Genomic DNA, 20341 nt, shown 5'->3' with positions numbered 1-20341 from the left:
AAAAGTGTATGTGAACAGACAGGAAGGCATGAGGTCTGTGACTTCACTAAAAGGCATACAATAGGTTTTAAACTGAGCGGGGGGGGGGGAATCTGTTGTCAGAATATGTCATTGGAGAGAGACAAGGTAGCTCACTAGTTGAGCAGACAAATTCTGAAAGATGCCAGTAGATGCTTCACTTGAGGTTGTTGCTTTGAGGATCCTGACTTATATTTGCTTCAGGAAATGGCCCATACTTTTCTTCTCAATGTCTAGGTGTCTTTAGGCTGAGGATGAAAATGCTTAGCTAGCAACAAAAAGGATCAAAAGTGCTGGTATATGCCTCCCCTCCTTCCAGATGTTATCTAGGGTTGTCTTGAAGATATTGGAGCAGCAAGTGGAAGCAATCCTCATGGTGCCTGGTTAATCCAGAAAGTTCAGAATACCAGTTCAACAACATTGAAAGCTACCATTCCATCCAGAGATTTTGATTCAAGCTTCAGTTGTGTTGCTTCACTCTTTACATTACTGCAGAAATACAGCCCTTTCTTTGTTTCCTTGATAAAAGTCTACTCCGTACAGTGGTACCTTGGGTTACAGATGCTTCAGGTTACAGATGCTTCAGGTTACAGACTCTGCTAACACAGAAATAGTACCTTGGGTTAAGAACTTTGCTTCAGGATGGGAACAGAAATTGTGCGGCAGCAGCAGGAGGCCCCATTAGCTAAAGTGGTACCTCAGGTTAAGAACAGTTTCAGGTTAAGAACGGACCTCTTGAACGAATTAAGTTCTTAACCTGAGGTACCACTGTACTAGTTCAGGGGTTGCCAACCTGATGCTCACAGGTGTCATGGCATTTAAAACCAAATAAAACATAGGCACACATGCTCTAAGAATAATAAAATCAATGCAACAAACTAAAACAAACCATCCATACAGACTTTAAAGACAATGAAAGAGTTTCATCAGATATAAAATTTATCTTCCATAGATGACTTGAGTAAATCTCAACGAAAAAATTCATTTTAAAAATGTTTTCAGTAAGCACCAAAACATAATCAGGCACCTGTCTGATTTCAGCTGGTTATTGATTCCAGAGAGCTGGACCTGTAACTCTAAGACCTTGTGTCTAGTACAGCGGAACCTCGGTTTTTGAGCGTCCCGGAAGCCAAACGATTCAGAACCTGAACGTCAAAAATCCAGAATTGCTTCCATTTTTAAATGTGCCTTGGAAGTCGAACAGCTTCTGCTGAGTGTTTTTCAATGGATTTTGCCAACCGCCCATTGATCCTTGGTTTTTTAACGTTTCAGAAGTTGAACGGTCTTTCAGAAAGATTATGTTCGAAACCCGAGGTTCCACTGTACAGATTTAAGTGCATTGTATTTTTTATAGAACAACTTGCCCCGTGTGGCTTTGATGCTATGGTTAATGAATACATTTTTATGTTTGCTTATTTTGTATAGCCGGGTAGTTGACAGTTTTAAAATACTCTGTTTTATAATTACCTGTCTGTTGTGTTTTGTTTTGTTATACTACTGTAAACAAAAATGAAAACAGAACAAAGTGCTAATTCCACTACTTCAGTCAAGGGATGGCAATAAACAATTACATAAGATGCTAAGATCTGAAGTGTTGATACATCACAAGTACTTTTTATTCTCATTTGTTTATCAGAATGTAATTTTTATTAATTATCTTTAGAATTTTCTACAGAGACATTTTCTGTATACAATTTTGACTATGTTTATTGAAAATGAATAAATGTGAAGTATTTTTTATTTCTTTTAAATTGCAATTCCTTAAATATAAAGTGCTGGTGTAAAATATATAGAAGGCAACAATGGGAAGATAAAGTGCTTAGTGCTACTATAACTATAATTCAGCAATGATATATCAGTTGTCCCCACTGGTGGCAGCCAGCTGAATACATTAAGGATGCAATCTTATGCATATATACCTGAGATTAGGCTCCATTGAAAACAGTAGGACTTGCTTTTTTTTTTTTTTTTTTTGCTTATGAGTAAACATGCATAGGATTGCATTTAAGATTATCTTTATGATAAGGAAAAAATTGGGGTGATACAATGAAGTTTTGCTTCAGACAGGTAAAGGGAAGTACTGTTTCATACAATCAATAATGAATTAATATATATTGTTGCCTTAAGGTGTGGTAATGGCTACATTTTTGGGTTGGCTTAAAAACGGTTTCGGGCATATGGATTGAAAGAAAATATATAAATGATAAGGAAGGAAATATGTGAGAAATATAAGTCCAGAAAACCTAAAAGAGGGAAAGGAATAGCAAATGTTTAACTTTTCTGTGGGTCGGTCTACATACTCAACATTTTTTCCATCTGACTTCATACTCTCAATGCTTCACTAGAAGCTGATGATGAATTATATCTACATGTTCACTGCTAAATGCTTCCGTAAGTTTGTTTCTTTGCAAATGTTTAACTTGCCAACTTATGTTGTCAGACTCTACTTCTACTGCTAAGTAAACTGCTTTCTTCCATTATCTCCTAGATCCATGAAAAACTGCATTACTATGAAAAACAGAGCCCTGTGCCCATGTTGCATGGCGCATCAGCCTTGGCAGATGATGTAAGTGTCCCTGATGAGACCATTGGCACCATATTTCCCCAAACTGTCTGAAAGCAGAGTATAGAATCAGTATATGAATGGGACCGTGTGAGCTGGGTGTGCAAAGGTTTCCAGCGATTTGTCATCACAGGATTGCTAATGTTGTTTTGATTTTTATTAGACATGTTTCTTTTATAATAACACAGCATCTAGATAGACCCTTGTTCAGCCTTGGTACCACAAAAGAAAAATGGCAGGTTACAAGTCTACAGTGAAGGTGAAGCTGTTAGCTACTGGCGTGTTATGAGAGTCATAGTCAAGAGGAATGTTTTCTAAAAATAAAGATAAATGATACAGCTGAAGTGCTGACAGAATAAGAAAAATGACTGATAATACTAAAAGAAATGAGGCTTATGAAAGATATAGGAAGGGGTTGTCAGAAAATAGCTGTTTAAAAAAGAAGCAGAGATTTATATATATTAAAGCTTTCCAAATTACTTTCATAACTAAAAACTAAAATCTAGACGGTTGGCATTGATAGAGTATTTAATTTCCTGCTACTATAATTTTTATTAATAAAAATCAAGCCTGCCTTTTCTGCATTATATGGTGAATTCTACAACCCTGATGAATTGTGTGCACACCTGTATAAACTATGACAGAGCCTGAGGTAGGCAGAATAAAAAGTAAGTTAAACTGATTTAAGTGAAACTCATGCATGCTTGACACAGTGGGAGCACACTCAAGGGCAATATTTGGTACAGTACAGGTTTTTTTTGTAAACAATCTATAGAGAATACATTGATGGTATGTGTGGTTGCCCATTGTAATTTCTTGTAGGTAACGGCACGCTTAAAAAAAATTGACATAATCATACACAGAATTGCTTCAGGCCAGTAGAGAAATAAACACAGTTTTGCAGATTCACTTTCACTGTTGCTGGATGTTCCATCATTGTGAGGTGTTGCAAAATTCAGAACAAGCATGTTTCAAACTGAGAGACTCTCTCCCGGGAACTTAAAATGTACCCCGTAATTTGTCCTTGTTTTCTTTATTCGAAAGCACGGATGGAGAACCTGTAGACCTCAAGATGATTTTGGAATCCAACTCTCATCACGCCCAGCAAGCATGACTAGTGGTCAGGAATGAAGGGAATCATAGCCCAGCAACATCTGGAGGGTTAGATTCCCCATTTCTGTTCTAATCCTGTAGCAGGCCTAACATGTTAAGCCTAAAACTAATTTTCAGATGAATTGAGTAATCCTGGCATTTGATTAACCTGTTGTATTTTCAGGGTAGTGTTTTGTGATATAGCCCATATATGATTGAGTTTCTTATTGAAGGTGATCTTTCAGCCTTTATAATGCGTTTATATCTGGTAACTTAATGCAAGCCATGTTCCTGTGATTAACTTGTCTGATATTTAACAAGCTACTTGTCCTGTGTATGTAAACATGATAAAGTTGGGACTACTAGCACTATATGGGCACTCTGCTTCCTTATCCCAGCCCTAAACAGAATAGCTACTGTGGCGATTTGGAAGCAGTGTGGATTTCACCACTTCATTCAAAAGCTGTTTTTTATAGACAGTGTCAATGTTTGATCCAGTCATTTTTACAAGCAGCCCTTTGTCTGCACGCAAAGGACCATTCACTTAGATGAAGTGCAGGGATTTGCCCTCATTGCTATAAATCAGAATGTGATCTGGGTGTGCTGGTGCCAGATATGATTACTTTAGTCAAACTCAGTTGAAAGACCTGGCCAGAATTTAGCATAAGGGCCAGAAAATGAAGAGTAATGATTGATAGTCTGTTTTTCTTCATGCTGAACACACTGGAAAGTAATAACCTTGAACAAGATTGATTCCTGGTTGTCACTGACACGCTGAGTAAAACAATGCTCTTGCTAATGTTCTTTGTGTCACTTCATTCCCCTTTGCAGCTGGCTGAAGAGCTGCAGAGCAAACCACTGAACAGTGAGATCAGAGAATTGTTGAAACTACTGTCAAAACCCAATCTCAAGGTGAGGATGTGTTGCTTGCACCTGTTGAAATGAACACATGGTTGCTTCTCTCAACTTTCAAAGTCTGCTAAGGATTTTGCTGTATATTTCTTGAGTCCATGTGGATATGCAAAACCGCAGGATTTCCTTAAGTAGTTTAAATAGGGCTCTATCACACATTATGGTTAGTTATTGATATTTGCAAAACACTTTGTGTATGAGCACAGTTGGATATTCTGGTGGGAAAAAATGAAGTCTGTGTTGCTTCATCAGCAGATAACCATACCTTGCATCTAAGCAGGCCTTTGGGGGGAGTGCTGAGTCAAAGCAACTTCACATTTTTGTTGCATGACAAGTACGCCAATTAGAAATAACCTGGCAAATAAAATTTTATTATGAGTATTTTGCTTGTTACCATTGTCTACAAGATACAGGTAGCAGCAGACTACATAAAGTGTTTCCCTGAAAATAAGACATACCCATAAAATAAGCCATAGCAGGATTTCTAAGCATTTGCGTGATATAAACCATACCCCAAAAAGAAGACATAGCGATAGGTGTGGCTATGCAGCGTACCAACACGGAGTGGTTAAGAAGACAGGCAGCAACTGACGTAATAAAAATAAGACATCCTCTGAAAATAAGCCATAGTGTGTCTTCTTGAGGAAAAATAAATATAAGACAGTGTCTTATTTTCGAGGAAACACAGTAGTTACAGATAGCCTCCACTTGTTTGCATTTGTAGCTAATTCCATTAAGACACATTTTGCACTTCTTCCTGTCCCTTGTTACTCTCTGTTCTGCTTTTTTTCTGTAGGAGTGCAGAAACAAGGAGTGTTGGCAAACCACTGTGGCACTCTTTGGAGAGAAAGTAAAATGGCATAAACAGTTGTACAGGTCTAACATTGCCTGAATATGAAGGCAAGACATATGCTGCATACCTTAAGGCAGTCTCTCTTCCATACAGTTTTCTATCGTAATGTACACGCACACAAAAACCCCAACAACTGGGGAAACAGCCAAGTTATTTCATTCAATAAATTTATACTGATTAAAGATATACCTCTGTTAAATTTCAGTGTAAATTGTGCCAAGTTTAATTTCATTTTAAAGCAAATTCCTTCTCAGTTACCACTCTGAATAGATTTAATGAACATTTTAATAAAGCACCAAAGCTACTTTGCCTATCAAATTCCATATATTCCTCAAAGGACTGTGTGCAGAGATTACTTGCACCTGCCATTTCTAAGAATGGGGCAGCTCTTACAACTACTGCAGTCAGAGATAGCTGCTGCAGGCTGTATCCCAATAGAAGCTGGTTCACACAGAAGCCATTCCATACAATCCTGTGCATACTTCCATGGAAAGAAAATGCAGTTGTTTTGCATGTATGAGGCAGCCAGAAGCTGAAGTGAATCTCCTTCTTTAAGAATTGTCACGATAGGGTCAACAGAGACACACAGAGGTGTATTTGGCAGCTACTGCACAGTGTAGAACTCTTTGTTGCCTGGAGCCAGACAGTAAGGCTTTTGGCTTTTGATAGGTAGAAATAGAGAGGGTGCTGTTTTATTGCCTCTTTAAATTGCAATTATTTATCCTGAAATCGCTTGCTAGAAGTTGCAGATAAACATATTTCCAAAGGCCCTTTATCCTCTTGCAATTCACCACCCTGGGAAATTTATCTAAATTAATTGCCTGAATATCTTAAACAGTGTTTGGGGTGGAAGCAAGTTAATTGGGCAAATTGTTGGGAAATGTGTTTTTTTTGGGGGGGGGTGTTTGTGTGTCCCCTAAGTGAATCCTGGGTAATCAATATGAACTGGGATTAAAATTCCAAATAAACCATACCTTCACAGAATGACATGTAAACCAAAGAATCTAGTGGATTTCAAAATACATGCCATCCTTTGCTGGATGAGCTTCATGGTTAATTACAAGTTTTTGCTCCAAGCCAGGAAAATACTATTACACTATTGGCTTGTCTCCCCCTCAGTGGTTTCTTTTTGGCTTCAGTGGATTCATAAGAAACTTTGGGTAGATTATTATAAGCATTAATTACCGGCGAAAGCAGAATGTTCCATGACATATTTGTTAATCATACCTTATTTGAGACAAAGATATTACACTTTCATAGGAAGAAACTAAAATAGAAACATTATTCGTGTAAAATACACTTTGGCTGTACTGCTTAATACCAAAGAAGCCTGTGGCCCTGATGCAGTAGTTGGCAAGGATAGAAGTGATCACAGTTTAACCTGCTGCAAAACCAATTATTTGTGGTTGCTGAGCTCATTCGCAAAGTCTACTGAAATGCTTGTGGATTTCTGGATCTGGATGTTAATGAGGCTGGTGCATACCTGCCTGGAGGTTGCCACGAGTGTTGATAAAGTGGAAGTTGCATTAGTCTTCCCAGGATCAGTGGTCTACTAGTGGGAGAACGGCTCCTGCCTTTGATTAGCTGTGCACTTCAGCTACTTAAGAGTTCTACCATTATATATAAAAAGGTGTTGTATGAAATGAAGTACACTGTTTTAACCTGTCTCAGTTTGGTATATGAATTGCCTTTTATGGAATAAAACATAAGCTTCTTATATCATATTTATTTATGCATAAATAACTGGGTACTCATGGCATGTCAGGTTGCTATGAGTGAATTTGAAAATCTGTGCACATAAATCAAGCAACAGATCTGCCTCTTTGAAAACTGTAAAGTCAGAAAATAACAAATCAAATATCTGTCTCAGATTACTCAGGAAGGAAAAACAAAGTGACATAATTTTCCTCTTGGATGTTTTATTTTAAGAAATTAACCCTGAACTGTGTACAGGTCATTTAGATGGAGCAGCAAAAATGATGTTCACATTTATATCTGTTACAGATTCAGGTGTCCTTTTTATTTTATATAATATCATAATTGCAGATACAATTTGCATACAACCAGAGCAAAACAACTACAAGAAACCAAAATGCTAGTTTTCTCCTCGAAGCAATTTACAAGCCTGCAGTAATTGTCTGACTAGAGGTCATGGCAGCATATATGTCTGCTTCAGCTGTGAATGGCTCTACAATGTTATTATTTAGGGTTTTGTTTTGTTTTATAAAAAGGAACTTGATAAGTAAAGGACAAAGAATTCTATCAGATGCAGTCGTCCCATTAGCACAATGGCCTCTACCTGTGCAACAGGGCTGCTCCCCTTCCCCCTTCAAATTTGCTCTGGAGGATTGGGAGAACCCTCAGAACAGCTTGGGGTGGGGGAGAAGAGAGAAAGAGAGGAAGTCTTACTGCACAGACAGAGATCCTTGTGCTACAGGGATAATTTCATTGGACACTACCCAAAGCACCTGATGATTGAAAATTCCTCATTTTTAGCCTTCTGAAAGAATGGAAAACTTAATTAGTAAAATGGTGGCAATAGGTGCAGTCAGGAGGAATTTTAAACAGATGGCATGAAGTGTGAACTTTAAGAATAGCTAGACAGTCCAAAGTATCTCCTTAGGTTACTAACTCTGAGCAGGAGGAAGCAGGAGTGTAAGAAGGCAAAAAGTCACTACTTTTGTGTTGACTATTTCTGTATGACTAACAGCTGCAGGTAAATGCATCAGTTCTGACTGGTGGATGTAAAACATTCAAAATATTTTCAGGATGGGAAATTGCCTTTTTTGTTACAGGAAGTTACATGCAACAATAAAACTGAATAGTTGAAGGAGAAAATAGCCTAATATGATTTCAAATAATGTATATACAAATATAAATATGCCGTTGAGTTACACTAGTGGAATTTTAATACCCCCAATGATATTCTTTTGACAGTATCAGGAGTAAGTAATATCATTGGGGTGGAGTTATTGTGATCATCCCCACTTTCTAAACTTCTGCATTAGAATTAGGAACAGGCATTTTAAATGTTTCAGAGAATTGTAGAGTTTGGAAGGGACCATAAGGATCTTCTAGTCCAACCCCCTGCAGTGCAGGAATCTTTTGCCTCAAGTGGGGCTTGAACCTATTACCATGAGATTAAGAGTCTCATGCTCTACCAACTGCATTATTCTTCTTTACAGAGCTATGCATTGTGAAATGATAAATGATCAATGCTTTAATCTGAAAAATATTGTACCACATATAGACATGGCTCAGTATTCATCTCCAGCTAGATCATGTCTAAGAATTTAGTTGAACATCAGTATTTATATTTAGGTAGTGTAGGAATTTGAATCATACCTCCTTTAAAGTTCTAAATATGGAACATGTTTATATTAATGAATCACACACATAGAATTGTAACTAAAACAAAATAACCTTTCCAGAGCTGCCTGTGTGAATATGATCTAACTTTTAGATTGTGAAACTGGAAATGTAGAAGATTTTCCAATAGCATCCTCTGATGTAAAGACAAGTTGTAAGGTACACATACCGGTAGTCTTTGTTCATGGAAAGAAAATGAAAAGATTAAAGACTTCAGCTTGCATGGGATAACTTCCTCTTTATTCATGGCTAAGGAATTTACAATTGTATTATAGTTTTGCCAACTTTAATAAAGGGTGTCCTCCAAACCAAATGAAGGAATAGATGTAACAAATATTCTTTTGCTCTCTCCCTGCTATGTTCATGCAGTTTCAGGGTGTGTTTCCACTTTCTTTTCAAATAGGTGTAGCTTACTCCAATAGTAACTTAAGCAGACACTTCCAGTTAAGAAAGAAAGTACTGTCCACAGCCCTGCAATAGTAATAGCAAAACTGCATTAGTGGTAAAGTTCCATTTTATCCAGTGCCAATTGTGAATTGGGTTTTTAAATATGTTTTTTTCCAGGCTTTGCTTTCTGTGCATGATACTGTTGCCCAAAAGAACTACGACCCAGTGTTGCCTCCCATGCCTGATGATATTGATGATGAAGAAGACTCTGTGAAAATAATTAGGCTAGTGAAAAATAGAGAACCGCTGGTAAGGTTTTTAAAAAACAACAACAATAAAATCATACCTGACACTCAAAAAATATGAGCCAGTGTCATTGCACAGTTTTGCACAAATTATAAACTAATAAGGGGGACCTTGAAATAACATTTCTGCCTGTTGGAGGACAGGCTATTAGTGTTTCTTGGAGCGGGGTAGGAAATGTAGGAAAGTGACAAGGTGCTAATAAATATGAGTGGTGCACAATATTTGTGCTCCACCATGACCAGCAACCTTTTCATTGACACTGAGCTGAACAGACATATTGGTAAGGCAGCTACGGCAATGGCTTGCCTCTCCAAAAGGGTATGGGAGAATGTGATGCAATGGCTAATGCCAAGATTAAGATCTACCACGCACACATATTAAGCATGCTGCCTTATGGAGGTGAGTTGTGGTCAACTTATACCCTTCCAGGAGCGATGCCTCAATGCTTTCCACATACGCTGCATCAGGATGATTTGGGGCATCACATGGCAGGACAGAATCTCAAACAAAGATGTACTCTCCCAAGCCCCAATTCCCATGATATTCACACTTCTGTCTCAGTGATATCAACACTGGCTTGATCATGACCACAGAATGGAAGATGGCAGGCTCCCAAGGATGTGTTTTATGGGGAGCTGGCTTCAGGCACCAGGTGTATTGGCAGATCAGCTCTGCCATATAAAGATGTCTGCAAACGTGACACGAAGGCTGGCAACTTTGACACCGCTTTTTGGGAATCCCTTGCAGACAACTGCAGTGCCTGGAGACAGGCAGTCAGGTTGTGTATGCACAGCAGTGACCAGAGGAAGAATGACCGCTTTGTTGTTGTTCAGTCGTTCAGTCGTGTCCGACTCTTCGTGACCCCATGGACCAGAGCACGCCAGGCACGCCTATCCTTCACTGCCTCTCGCAGTTTGGCCAAACTCATGTTAGTAGCTTCGAGAACACTGTCCAACCATCTCATCCTCTGTCGTCCTCTTCTCCTTGTGCCCTCCATCTTTCCCAACATCAGGGTCTTTTCTAGGGAGTCTTCTCTTCTCATGAGGTGGCCAAAGTACTGGAGCCTCAACTTCAGGATCTGTCCTTCTAGTGAGCACTCAGGGCTGATTTCCTTCAGAATGGATAGGTTTGATCTTCTTGCAGTCCATGGGACTCTCAAGAGTCTCCTCCAGCACCATAATTCAAAAGCATCAATTCTACGGCGATCAGCCTTCTTTATGGTCCAGCTCTCACTTCCGTACATTACTACTGGGAAAACCATAGCTTTAACTATACGGACCTTTGTCGGCAAGGTGATGTCTTTGCTTTTTAAGATGCTGTCTAGGTTTGTCATTGCTTTTCTCCCAAGAAGCAGGCGTCTTCTAATTTCGTGACTGCTGTCACCATCTGCAGTGATCGTGGAACCCAAAAAAGTGAAATCTCTCACTGCCTCCATTTCTTCCCCTTCTATTTGCCAGGAGGTGATGGGACCAGTGGCCATGATCTTAGTTTTTTTGATGTTGAGCTTCAGACCATATTTTGCGCTCTCCTCTTTCACCCTCATTAAAAGGTTCTTTAATTCCTCCTCACTTTCTGCCATCAAGGTAGTGTCATCAGCATATCTGAGGTTGTTGATATTTTTTCCGGCAATCTTAATTCCGGTTTGGGATTCATCCAGTCCAGCCTTTCGCATGATGAATTCTGCATATAAATTAAATAAGCAGGGAGACAATATACAGCCTTGTCGTACTCCTTTCCCAATTTTGAACCAATCAGTTGTTCCATATCCAGTTCTAACTGTAGCTTCTTGTCCCACATAGAGATTTCTCAGGAGACAAATGAGGTGATCCGGCACTCCCATTTCTTTAAGAACTTGCCATAGTTTGTTGTGGTCGACACAGTCAAATGCTTTTGTGTAGTCAATGAAGCAGAAGTAGATGTTTTTCTGGAACTCTCTAGCTTTCTCCATAATCCAGCGCATGTTTGCAATTTGGTCTCTGGTTCCTCCGCTAGGCAGTAGAAATTATTGCAGTTCAGACATATATTCCAGCAGCTAGGGGAAAGCACTTCAGCAAGGCGGGTTACGTATATGGTCTGGGGAGAGAGGTGTTACCTGGGAAGAATTCAGAAGGATATATAGGGAGGCCTGGAGGACTGCATTTGGTCTCTGAGCCTGATGTTCCCCACCCCTGGCTTCAGGGGCGGAGGAAGCCTCTGCGCTGCCCGGGGTGGCGGCGGCACCCCCCTGGGGGAGGGGCATGACGCGTGTGTCGTGACGTCACATGTGGATGCTGCGCGAGGGGCAGACCAGCAAGGAGGGGGCATCACGCTTGTCGCTGGCATGACACCCCCTCCTCGCTGGCCCACCCCTCACACAGAAAAAAAGCCGCGGGAAGGGGGAAAAGGGGAGGCAAAGCAGGTGCTTGAACACGCCTGCTCTGCTTCCCTTTTCCCCATTTCCGCGTCTTTTTTTCTGTGCGAGGGGCGGGCCAGTGAGGAGGGGGCATCACGCTTGTTGCCGGCATGACACCTCCTCCTCGCTGGTCTGCCCCTCGCGCTGAAAAAAGCCGCTGGAAGAGGGGGAAAGGGAAGCAGAGCAGGCGCGTTCAAGGGGGGAAAGGCGGCATGCCCCCGTTCGGGGCCCGCCTGGCGGGGCGGGGTGGGGGGGCAGCCAAAGTGTCACCCCTCCCCTGGAACCCAGGGCGGACCGCCCCCCATCCCCTTGCTCCGCCCCTGCCTGGCTTACTGATGCTCTTTGCTGATAGGAGATCTGGTCAGATTTAGATTACAAAGTTCAGTTTCTATTTCAACCCATCTCTGTTGCCACAAATCACTGCAGAGAAAGCTTGGTGGTGGTAATTTGTAGTGTGAATGAAAGTAGTAACTCATTCCTGTAGGCTTCCACAGCAGCCATCTCCTACATATGTCTTTGTTCATGCTGCTGCACTTGTCTTGTACCTGTTTTATAATTGTAAAAACAGTTGCCGTAATGTAAGAAATATTCCACTTTTTAAAAACACTGAATCCTTCACCATGTGTTTTCCAAAGCAGTACTGAAATGTCACTTAATTTTGCTTGGTGAAACTATCCAAGATTCCCCAAGACTCCTTAGTCCAAATAGTAATTACTGTGTTCTAAAGTGGTGTGTTCTTTTAAGGACAGATAATGTGGCTGATGTGGAAAACTCCTCTGAATGTAGTCTTGTAAAACAAAAACAAAATCTGTCCTCTTGCACTCTTCTGTATGTAGTGTTAATGTTTTCATTGTTTAGTACTCGAACACCTCAAAAATACTTTAACACCCAGGGAATAGAGGGCTCATGATAACTTCATTTGTAAAGACAGGAATCTCAAATATAGTTACATTCCTCAAGTTACTGAAAGGTTGCTGGTAGAAAACTGTTCAGTGTAGCCCAGCATTAAATCATAATAATGTTTAAATTTATTTTTTAAGGGAGCTACTATTAAAAGGGATGAACAGACTGGAGCTGTTGTTGTGGCTCGAATAATGCGTGGAGGTGCTGCAGATAGAAGTGGTAAGAATGTTTAAAAGTGTGATTGCTGGGATGTGATGGCCAGCCTAGTGCTTCAAATGAATTCTAAATTGCTTGGTAAAAGTAGGTAATTGCATCCAGAACCCCTTTTGTGGTTTCTGCCATGTATATTATGTTAGATTATTGTGATAGGATCTCTGATAGGATTTTGGTATTATGGATGCAATTTTGCAGTTTAAAAATTATCTCATTAGTGAAATACAGTTATAAACTCAACAAGAAGGAAGGTATCAAATCAACCTCTCCGTATGACAGTTTCACAATTGAGCACTTCTGTGCACTAAGCATTTATATGCTCTCCTATAACAAAGGTTCTCTGGGCAGAGAGATTAAAAACAATCACATTACAATAAAACTATAGTAATATTAAAATAAACAACTACAAACACAATTCTATTTTGCCTTCCCAAAGAGAGACAGAGAGACCTTGCTATAAAATTGCATTTGGGTAGAAGAGAAGTAGAAATCTGTTGTGCTTTGCAGAGTAGGAATGACCATGGCTTGAAACAATGTTAGATGTGCACAATTGTATTGAACTTTAAAATGGTTATTAAATAAATATGCTCCACAGGTCTCATTCATGTTGGTGATGAACTTAAGGAAGTTAACGGAATTCCTGTAGATGATAAAAAACCAGAAGAAATTATACAAATTCTGGTAGGTTACAAATGGAATGATTTAAGGCAGTTGATGATGAGCTTAATGGGTTGTGTTACAACCCCTGGTACGTGATGGAGGCAGGACCAAAGAACTCTGGGAGGCAGGCACAGTCCTCAATTTTTTCCTCCAGCCTGACTTGGCCTTTCTTCTTGCCTTTTTTCTTGTATTGGTTATTTTTATATCCTTTATTTCTTGGTTCATTAACTTTTTGAAAGACTTCTTTATTTTATGGTTATGTTTTTTAAAAATCCATAACAATTCATACACCACTTGATTGTAAACACTCTGATAACAAATTTTTGCATAAATTATCAGAACGTGTCTGTTTTTAAGACAGAAGAGAATATCATAGCACAGCCTATTATAAAGAGGTACTAAGATGTTACTCACATCAAGTTAACTAGCACTATAAGTTACATTAGCTCTACCTTCTTTCTTGTTTTTGTTTAACTTATACTGAATGCTTTAATAATTTGTTCTTCACATCTTTTTAGTCCCAGTCGCAAGGAGCCATTACATTTAAAATTATACCCAGTATCAAAGAAGAAACTGCATCTAAAGAAGGAAAGGTAAGAGGTCCTTTACTTAGAAAAAGGGACTTGCTCAGATTGCTAGCTGAAATATATTTTGTACCCATTTTGTAAGGAGTTTCAGTGGTTGCTCATGAGAAATCAGCCAAACGCAGAACTTCTAAACACTAAGTTCTTTATTGTGCAGATATTTACAGTGGAGCTAAAATAAAGACGTCCAGCTCATCCCTCTCCAGAGTCCGGGAATGTCCATTTCCAGTTCTTTGCCCAACATAAAAGGCGCGGGATCCTGAACCCCCGCCTCCCCCCTCTACGTCCTTCCTCCCTGCTAAAACGGGGGGACGGAAAGGGTCCCTCTCCTCCTCTTCCCGCTTGGCGCAGAGGCTCTCCATCCCTGCCACAGCCCCTGCACCCACTTCCAGCCTCCATCTCCCCCTCCCCACTGGAAGAGTGATCGCTTCCTCCACTGGGGGAAGATGACGAGCTGCTCAGCAGAGACGGGGGTTCCCAATACTGAAAAAGCCCTGGGACCGCTTCCAGCTCCGGCAAGGGCGGTTTCCTGACACATATGTAAATGTGTTTTACAATTGTATTTTTACACATGTTGTTTGTATGCCAATAAGCAATAAAAACGGAGACTGGGGGTTGTATTAAGACATTTAATTACAAATAAGGCCTCCTTCTTCCAGATCTTCATGAAAGCTCTGTTTGACTATGATCCCAGTGAGGATAAAGCAATTCCCTGTAAAGAAGCTGGACTTCCTTTCAGAAAAGGTGATATTCTTCAGATCATGAGCCAGGATGATGCAACTTGGTGGCAAGCCAAGCTTGAAGGTAATGCCAATCCCAGGGCAGGCTTAATTCCTTCAAAGCATTTCCAAGAAAGGTGAGCAGTTTCTGATTTCTCTGATACTTAAAATGTGTTCAGTATATCTTTGATATAATTGTTATGCCTGTACCTATGGATTATAAGGTCAATAAACTTTCAAGTTTTGTCTTAACGGTAAAATGTCTGAACTTTGTAAGTTGTTGCCCAAGTAGTTTGGTTTTCTTTATTTGTCTATTCACATTAATAATGACAAAACCTTATAGAATATTTGTGATCCACCTTGGAAAGGAAAAACATATGGAAAATAGTACATTGGTATCTGTATCTTTATTGATGTACTATGTATGAATAACAACTGCAGCTGTGTTTGAGGAACATAAAAAACCCTTCTAGGATTTAATTTCATAGACTTTGAGTAGACTGTATTGTTTAGGAATACGTCTTCTAAAAATCAGGATACTTTGGAAAGGACCGACATGGAGTGTTAATCTCAAAATAGCTATGAAAATTTAAGAGTTTTGCTTCTCTTCCCCCCCTCCCCCAAATCATTTTATAGGAGGCTTGCACTAAGAAGATCAGATGTACAGGTTCAGCCCTTGAAAATTTCCAATAGAAAATCATGTAAGTCTGTTTAGAAATCATACTCCTTCATTCACACAAATATGGCTTGTATCAGCTCTTTTTAAGATATGGCACAGGTATCTTAAGATATATCAGCAGGCCAAGACCTGTGATGCTGTAGAAGTAGGATTTTTGTTAAAGAAAATGGTTTACCTCCGCTTCCGGCATCAATACTTATGCAAAACCTATTCCCTACAGTGAATAAAATATTTAATATGCCAATCTGTAATTATTGGAAGGGCATTCTTAATGACTCACTGGGTATTTAAATACTACACAAAGGGAGTAGTATTTAAATACGTGAAGTCAGTGTTTTTTTCAGGCTCAACCATCTACTTTTGAAGCATAGTCCAACTATATCTGGAGGTTTTGTGAAGCTGCTTTGGAGTATGTTTTTAAGAACATATCAATAAATATCATGCTGATATATGATCTATTACCACTCTTATATGCTTATCAAATTTTCTGTCTGCTTTTCTCATTTGAACTGAATTGGGCTTCTAAGAAGTGGGTTTGATCCAAAATATGCAAAAACATTAAGGCATACATTTTAAAATGTAGCAAGAATATTCTAGCAAGTACTTTTTCTGTGTGCCTAATTAGAATTATATCAAAAGTAAATGATGTGAAAGCACAGTATCTCTCATCATGGACTAAAAATAGCATGTTTGAAGGTTTCAGAGTTCTAGTTTTAGAAAACACAGTAGTTCATTCTTCTATAGAACACAAACAGTAACATTGCTCTAAACCAAATCATTTTATTGGTGTACTTGAATTTGGACAGCAAAATGATGAGCCACTTTCTATGAGGTTTTGGAAAATTAATATAAAATGGTTGCATGGCATTGTGTGTGTGTGTGTGTGTGTGTTGTAGGTCAGGAGCATGGAGAAGCAATTTCTGACATAGGATAGCTCTGGACTACGTTTGCATGAAATTGGTGACATTTGTTATATGGTGTAATTTATGCACGTGTCCTTTAACTTGTCATTCATTTGATGTCATATGTCTTCAAAAGAGAGCATGAACCATCAGTAATTAAAATCAGACTAATACTGGCCAAAACAACTTCTTTCCGACAGAACCATGATTTTTACCATGGTACAGTGGTACCTCAGGTTAAGAACTTAATTTGTTCTGGAGGTCTGTTCTTAACCTGAAACTGTTCTTATCCTGAAGCACCACTTTAGCTAATGGGACCTCCCGCTGCCACTGTGCCGCCAGAGCACGATTTCTGTTCTTATCCTGAAGCAAAGTTCTTAACCTGAAGCGTTATTTCTGGCTTAGCAGAGTATGTAACCTGAAGCATATGTAACCTGAGGTACCACTGTAGTTTGCTTTTATATTTAAGCTGTACCACATGTGTTCTCATTCATATGACTAATAGTAATTTAATATTTTTAAACCATAATTAGCATTGTGTAATGGATAGGGTGGTTAATCTCCTAGTAAAGACCTAGTAAGTGTATAACCAAAATAAAATAGTAATTTTGATATTAAATATAAACTGAATTATATACTTTTAAAAATTTTCACCAAGTGTGAGAGAAGAAATATTTAATCACTGTCAAATATATATAGTTCAATATCAATATCATGTGATTTAGTATGGTATGCATTCAAGCAAGATGCAACCTATTTTATAATTTTGAGAATTAATTGTGCACAATTCAAATTTTATGTGGCGCCGAAACACTGAAAGTAAAACTAATTTTGTCAAATTCTGCACTGTGTTCACTCTGTGTAATAAAAGCAAGGAACTCCTTATACCTGTTCAGCAAGCCAAACACATCTTCACTGTTCTTTCAAACCTAGTATTCTTCCTGACATTTAGTAAGGAGTCTTCCTCTAATAATCCCTACTATTGCAGGGACAGCAGGCTTTGACTTCACTTTTTATGACTGTTTGCAGTCTTAAATTATATAAAGTCAGTGTCATCTTGTCTTGGGTCACTTGCTGTTATGGTGACGGCATTAACACAGGCTTCATCTTTGCAGTTTGCTGTGTCATCAAACAGAAGAGTGCATTTGATGAATTTCAGTATTTTTGCCTAAAAGTTAACCATTTAAAAATACTTTAGCATTTTTTTGTTTTTATACTTTCTTACACAAATCTTTTTTGTGTACAAATTTTGTTAAATATTTTTTCTGTGTAGCTAGGAAATTCAATTTTATACCTTAAGATATTTATACTTCCGTGAAAGTCTTAGTGATCCTGCTTATGATAGTTTTTCAATTGATGCTCATTTATAAAATGGAGCTGCTGTGCATTGTGATGCAGGCAAGTGACTGAACTCAGTGACTCCTGCTTTCCCCAAATATACTGGATAGAGTCATGCATCTGTTGTGCATAGCAAATGGCAAACATTTAGAATCTTGTCGCAAAGCAGTTGCATGCTCAACAACTAATAATGAAACAGATCCTTGAGATAAATCATCAGTTGTGTTCCAATTTACATTCAAGTAATTTGTGTTACTTCATCAGCCCAGTTCTTTTGTCAGTTTCCTTTAGTGTATCTTACAACTATATTTCTTTTGCATACTTAATTTTTTCTTTATCCATTCTAACCCAACTTGCCATTCAAACTTAGAAAAATATATAAGAAAGTGGAACCACAATTATTAATATTTGCAGTGTGGCATGCTCCTGTTCAGTACACACATGTACACAGCCTTTTTTTCCTCCACCCCCAGCCAGTCAAGATTTTGTTTCAGTCACTTTTTAGTAATTTTGTATTGTATATTGTTTTAAAATCTACTGTTTATTTTATTTTATTTTAATCTTGTCAAGTTGCTTTGAGAAAGTGACTGGATAATCATTAACATAATAATGCTCATTGAGCATGCTCAGTCTTCAGTGTGCTGTTTTGGAGTTTCTTGGCTATTTCCTCCCATAATGCCCCCCCCCAAATCTCCATTTTGTGCTGTTTTAGCTGTATAAGGGCTTGATAATCTAAGAACTGAGATGGCTAACAGTATTTATAATTGATGCCAAAGATAAGTAGGCAACATTATGGAACTGAAATGTTGGATACTTTGGTTCACATCAAAGTAGCAGGTACCCACATTGATGACTGATTATAATGCAACTTCATGGATTGCGCTCCATGCGGGAAGCTTTCTTATTGATGTAGCCTCCAAAGGGGTCCAAGCATGCCAATAGAAATCTGGTCTCTCCTTGTTAATGTGAGGGGCTTTCATGATAATGATCTGGCCAAGTTTTGTGTTAACAGATCTCACACACTGTTCACTTCATGAATGCAACACCCTTAATAGTTCAGATAGGAAAATTTATCCTCATTGAAAAACTAAATTCTGAAGAAGGCTTTTCTCTTCCCCAGTAAGTATTTGTCCTCTTCTTCATTTCTTTCTCATCTAAGCAACTAAGCTCTTCCTGGGTTCAAAGAAGGCAGGCTATGACAAATTTAGCAGGGGCCTATAATTTAATTCTTTCTTAACAGCACAATCCAAAGTGTTTGGATTTGGCAGATATTGGGCTTTCTTGGCTGAGAAGGTAATGGTATTGCTCTGTAAGAGCAACTCTCTCATACTGCATTGTATCAGTTGTAAAGAGCACATATATGAACTGTTATGAATCTTTTGCCTCTTAAGAACGCATTCAAGTAGGTGTCCTGTCCTTTGTGATTGTGACTTCCTTGTATTGTAAAGGGACAAGAATCTGAATAACCACATGCATGTGCCCTTTAAAACTGATGTGTGTGTGTTGTGCTCTGATATCTGTACCATAGTATGACATTTCATCAGAAGCTACCTGTGTAACGTAATGATGCTTGATCAAGGAGCAATAAAAGTGGTACTAGCAGAAGTTGTGTCTTTAATGGGAGGGGAGACTTTGATGGGCAAGCAGGCAGAGAAATGAGCCCAAAGAAAGTTTGTTCTAGTGCATTGTAAGCTAGCTTTGGGTTGTGTCTAATAAACTAGGGCAGAGGTGGGGAGCCTGTCGCCCTCATATGTCGCTGAGCTACAGCTCCCATCCTTCATGACCATTAGCCATACTGGCTAGGGCTGATGGGAATTAGAGTCCAGCAACATCTTGGGAACCTCAGGTTCCCTACTTCTGGGCTCAGACAGAGCTTTCCAAACTGTGTGCCACGACACATTAGTGTGTCAGCTGCAATGTGTAGGTGTGTCACACAAACACTCCCTGTGCTCTTATAAGAGGTTAGTTTAACCTCTGGTTTGCTAGTAAAACTGAATTACCGTATTTTTTACTCCATAAAAGTAAGGGGGAAAGTTGGAGCGTCTTATGGAGCGAAGGCTCCCTGTCAAGCAAGCTGCGAGAGGCAGCGGGCTACGGTGGGCAGCGGAGGAGATGCTGCTGGATCCTCCCCACCACCTCCATTCACAAAACAGGCTTGTTTTGGGGAACGGAGGTTGCGGGGTGGATTCAGCAGCTACTGCTGCTCTCCCCGCTGCTGCCTCTCCTCCACCACGTTTGGCGGGGGGTGAGGTGGGGGATGGCAGTGGAGAAGCTGCTGGATCCTCCCCACCACCTCCGTTCACAAAAACAGGCTTGTTTTGGGGAACGGAGGTTGTGGGGTGGATTCAGCAGCTCCTGCTGCTCTCCCCGCTGCTGCCTCCCCTCCACCGCGTTCGGCGGGGTGGGGTGGGGTGGGGTGGGGGGTGGCAGTGGAGAAGCTGCTGGATCCTC

The 20341-nt window shown here is 39.5% G+C and overlaps 1 protein-coding gene across 5 annotated transcripts in view; it reads left to right on the top strand.

Annotated features, from left to right (window-relative positions):
* MPP7 (membrane palmitoylated protein 7) overlaps positions 1-20341 on the top strand; it is an 86659-nt gene that overhangs the window by 43000 nt on the left and 23318 nt on the right. For all 5 annotated transcript variants that reach the window (XM_033166062.1, XM_033166063.1, XM_033166064.1 and 2 more), the window contains 8 exons: positions 2507-2584; positions 4505-4585; positions 9372-9503; positions 12933-13014; positions 13604-13689; positions 14187-14261; positions 14912-15108; positions 15608-15672. In XM_033166062.1, the coding sequence (XP_033021953.1) occupies positions 2507-2584; positions 4505-4585; positions 9372-9503; positions 12933-13014; positions 13604-13689; positions 14187-14261; positions 14912-15108; positions 15608-15672 (796 nt within the window). The remainder of the gene's footprint in view (positions 1-2506; positions 2585-4504; positions 4586-9371; positions 9504-12932; positions 13015-13603; positions 13690-14186; positions 14262-14911; positions 15109-15607; positions 15673-20341) is intronic.

The sequence above is a fragment of the Lacerta agilis genome, chromosome 12 (genome assembly GCF_009819535.1).
Source record: "Lacerta agilis isolate rLacAgi1 chromosome 12, rLacAgi1.pri, whole genome shotgun sequence".
Taxonomy (NCBI): Eukaryota; Metazoa; Chordata; class Lepidosauria; order Squamata; family Lacertidae; genus Lacerta; species Lacerta agilis.
Note: the sequence above shows the minus strand (reverse complement) of the source record. Positions and strands in the feature narration are given on the sequence as shown.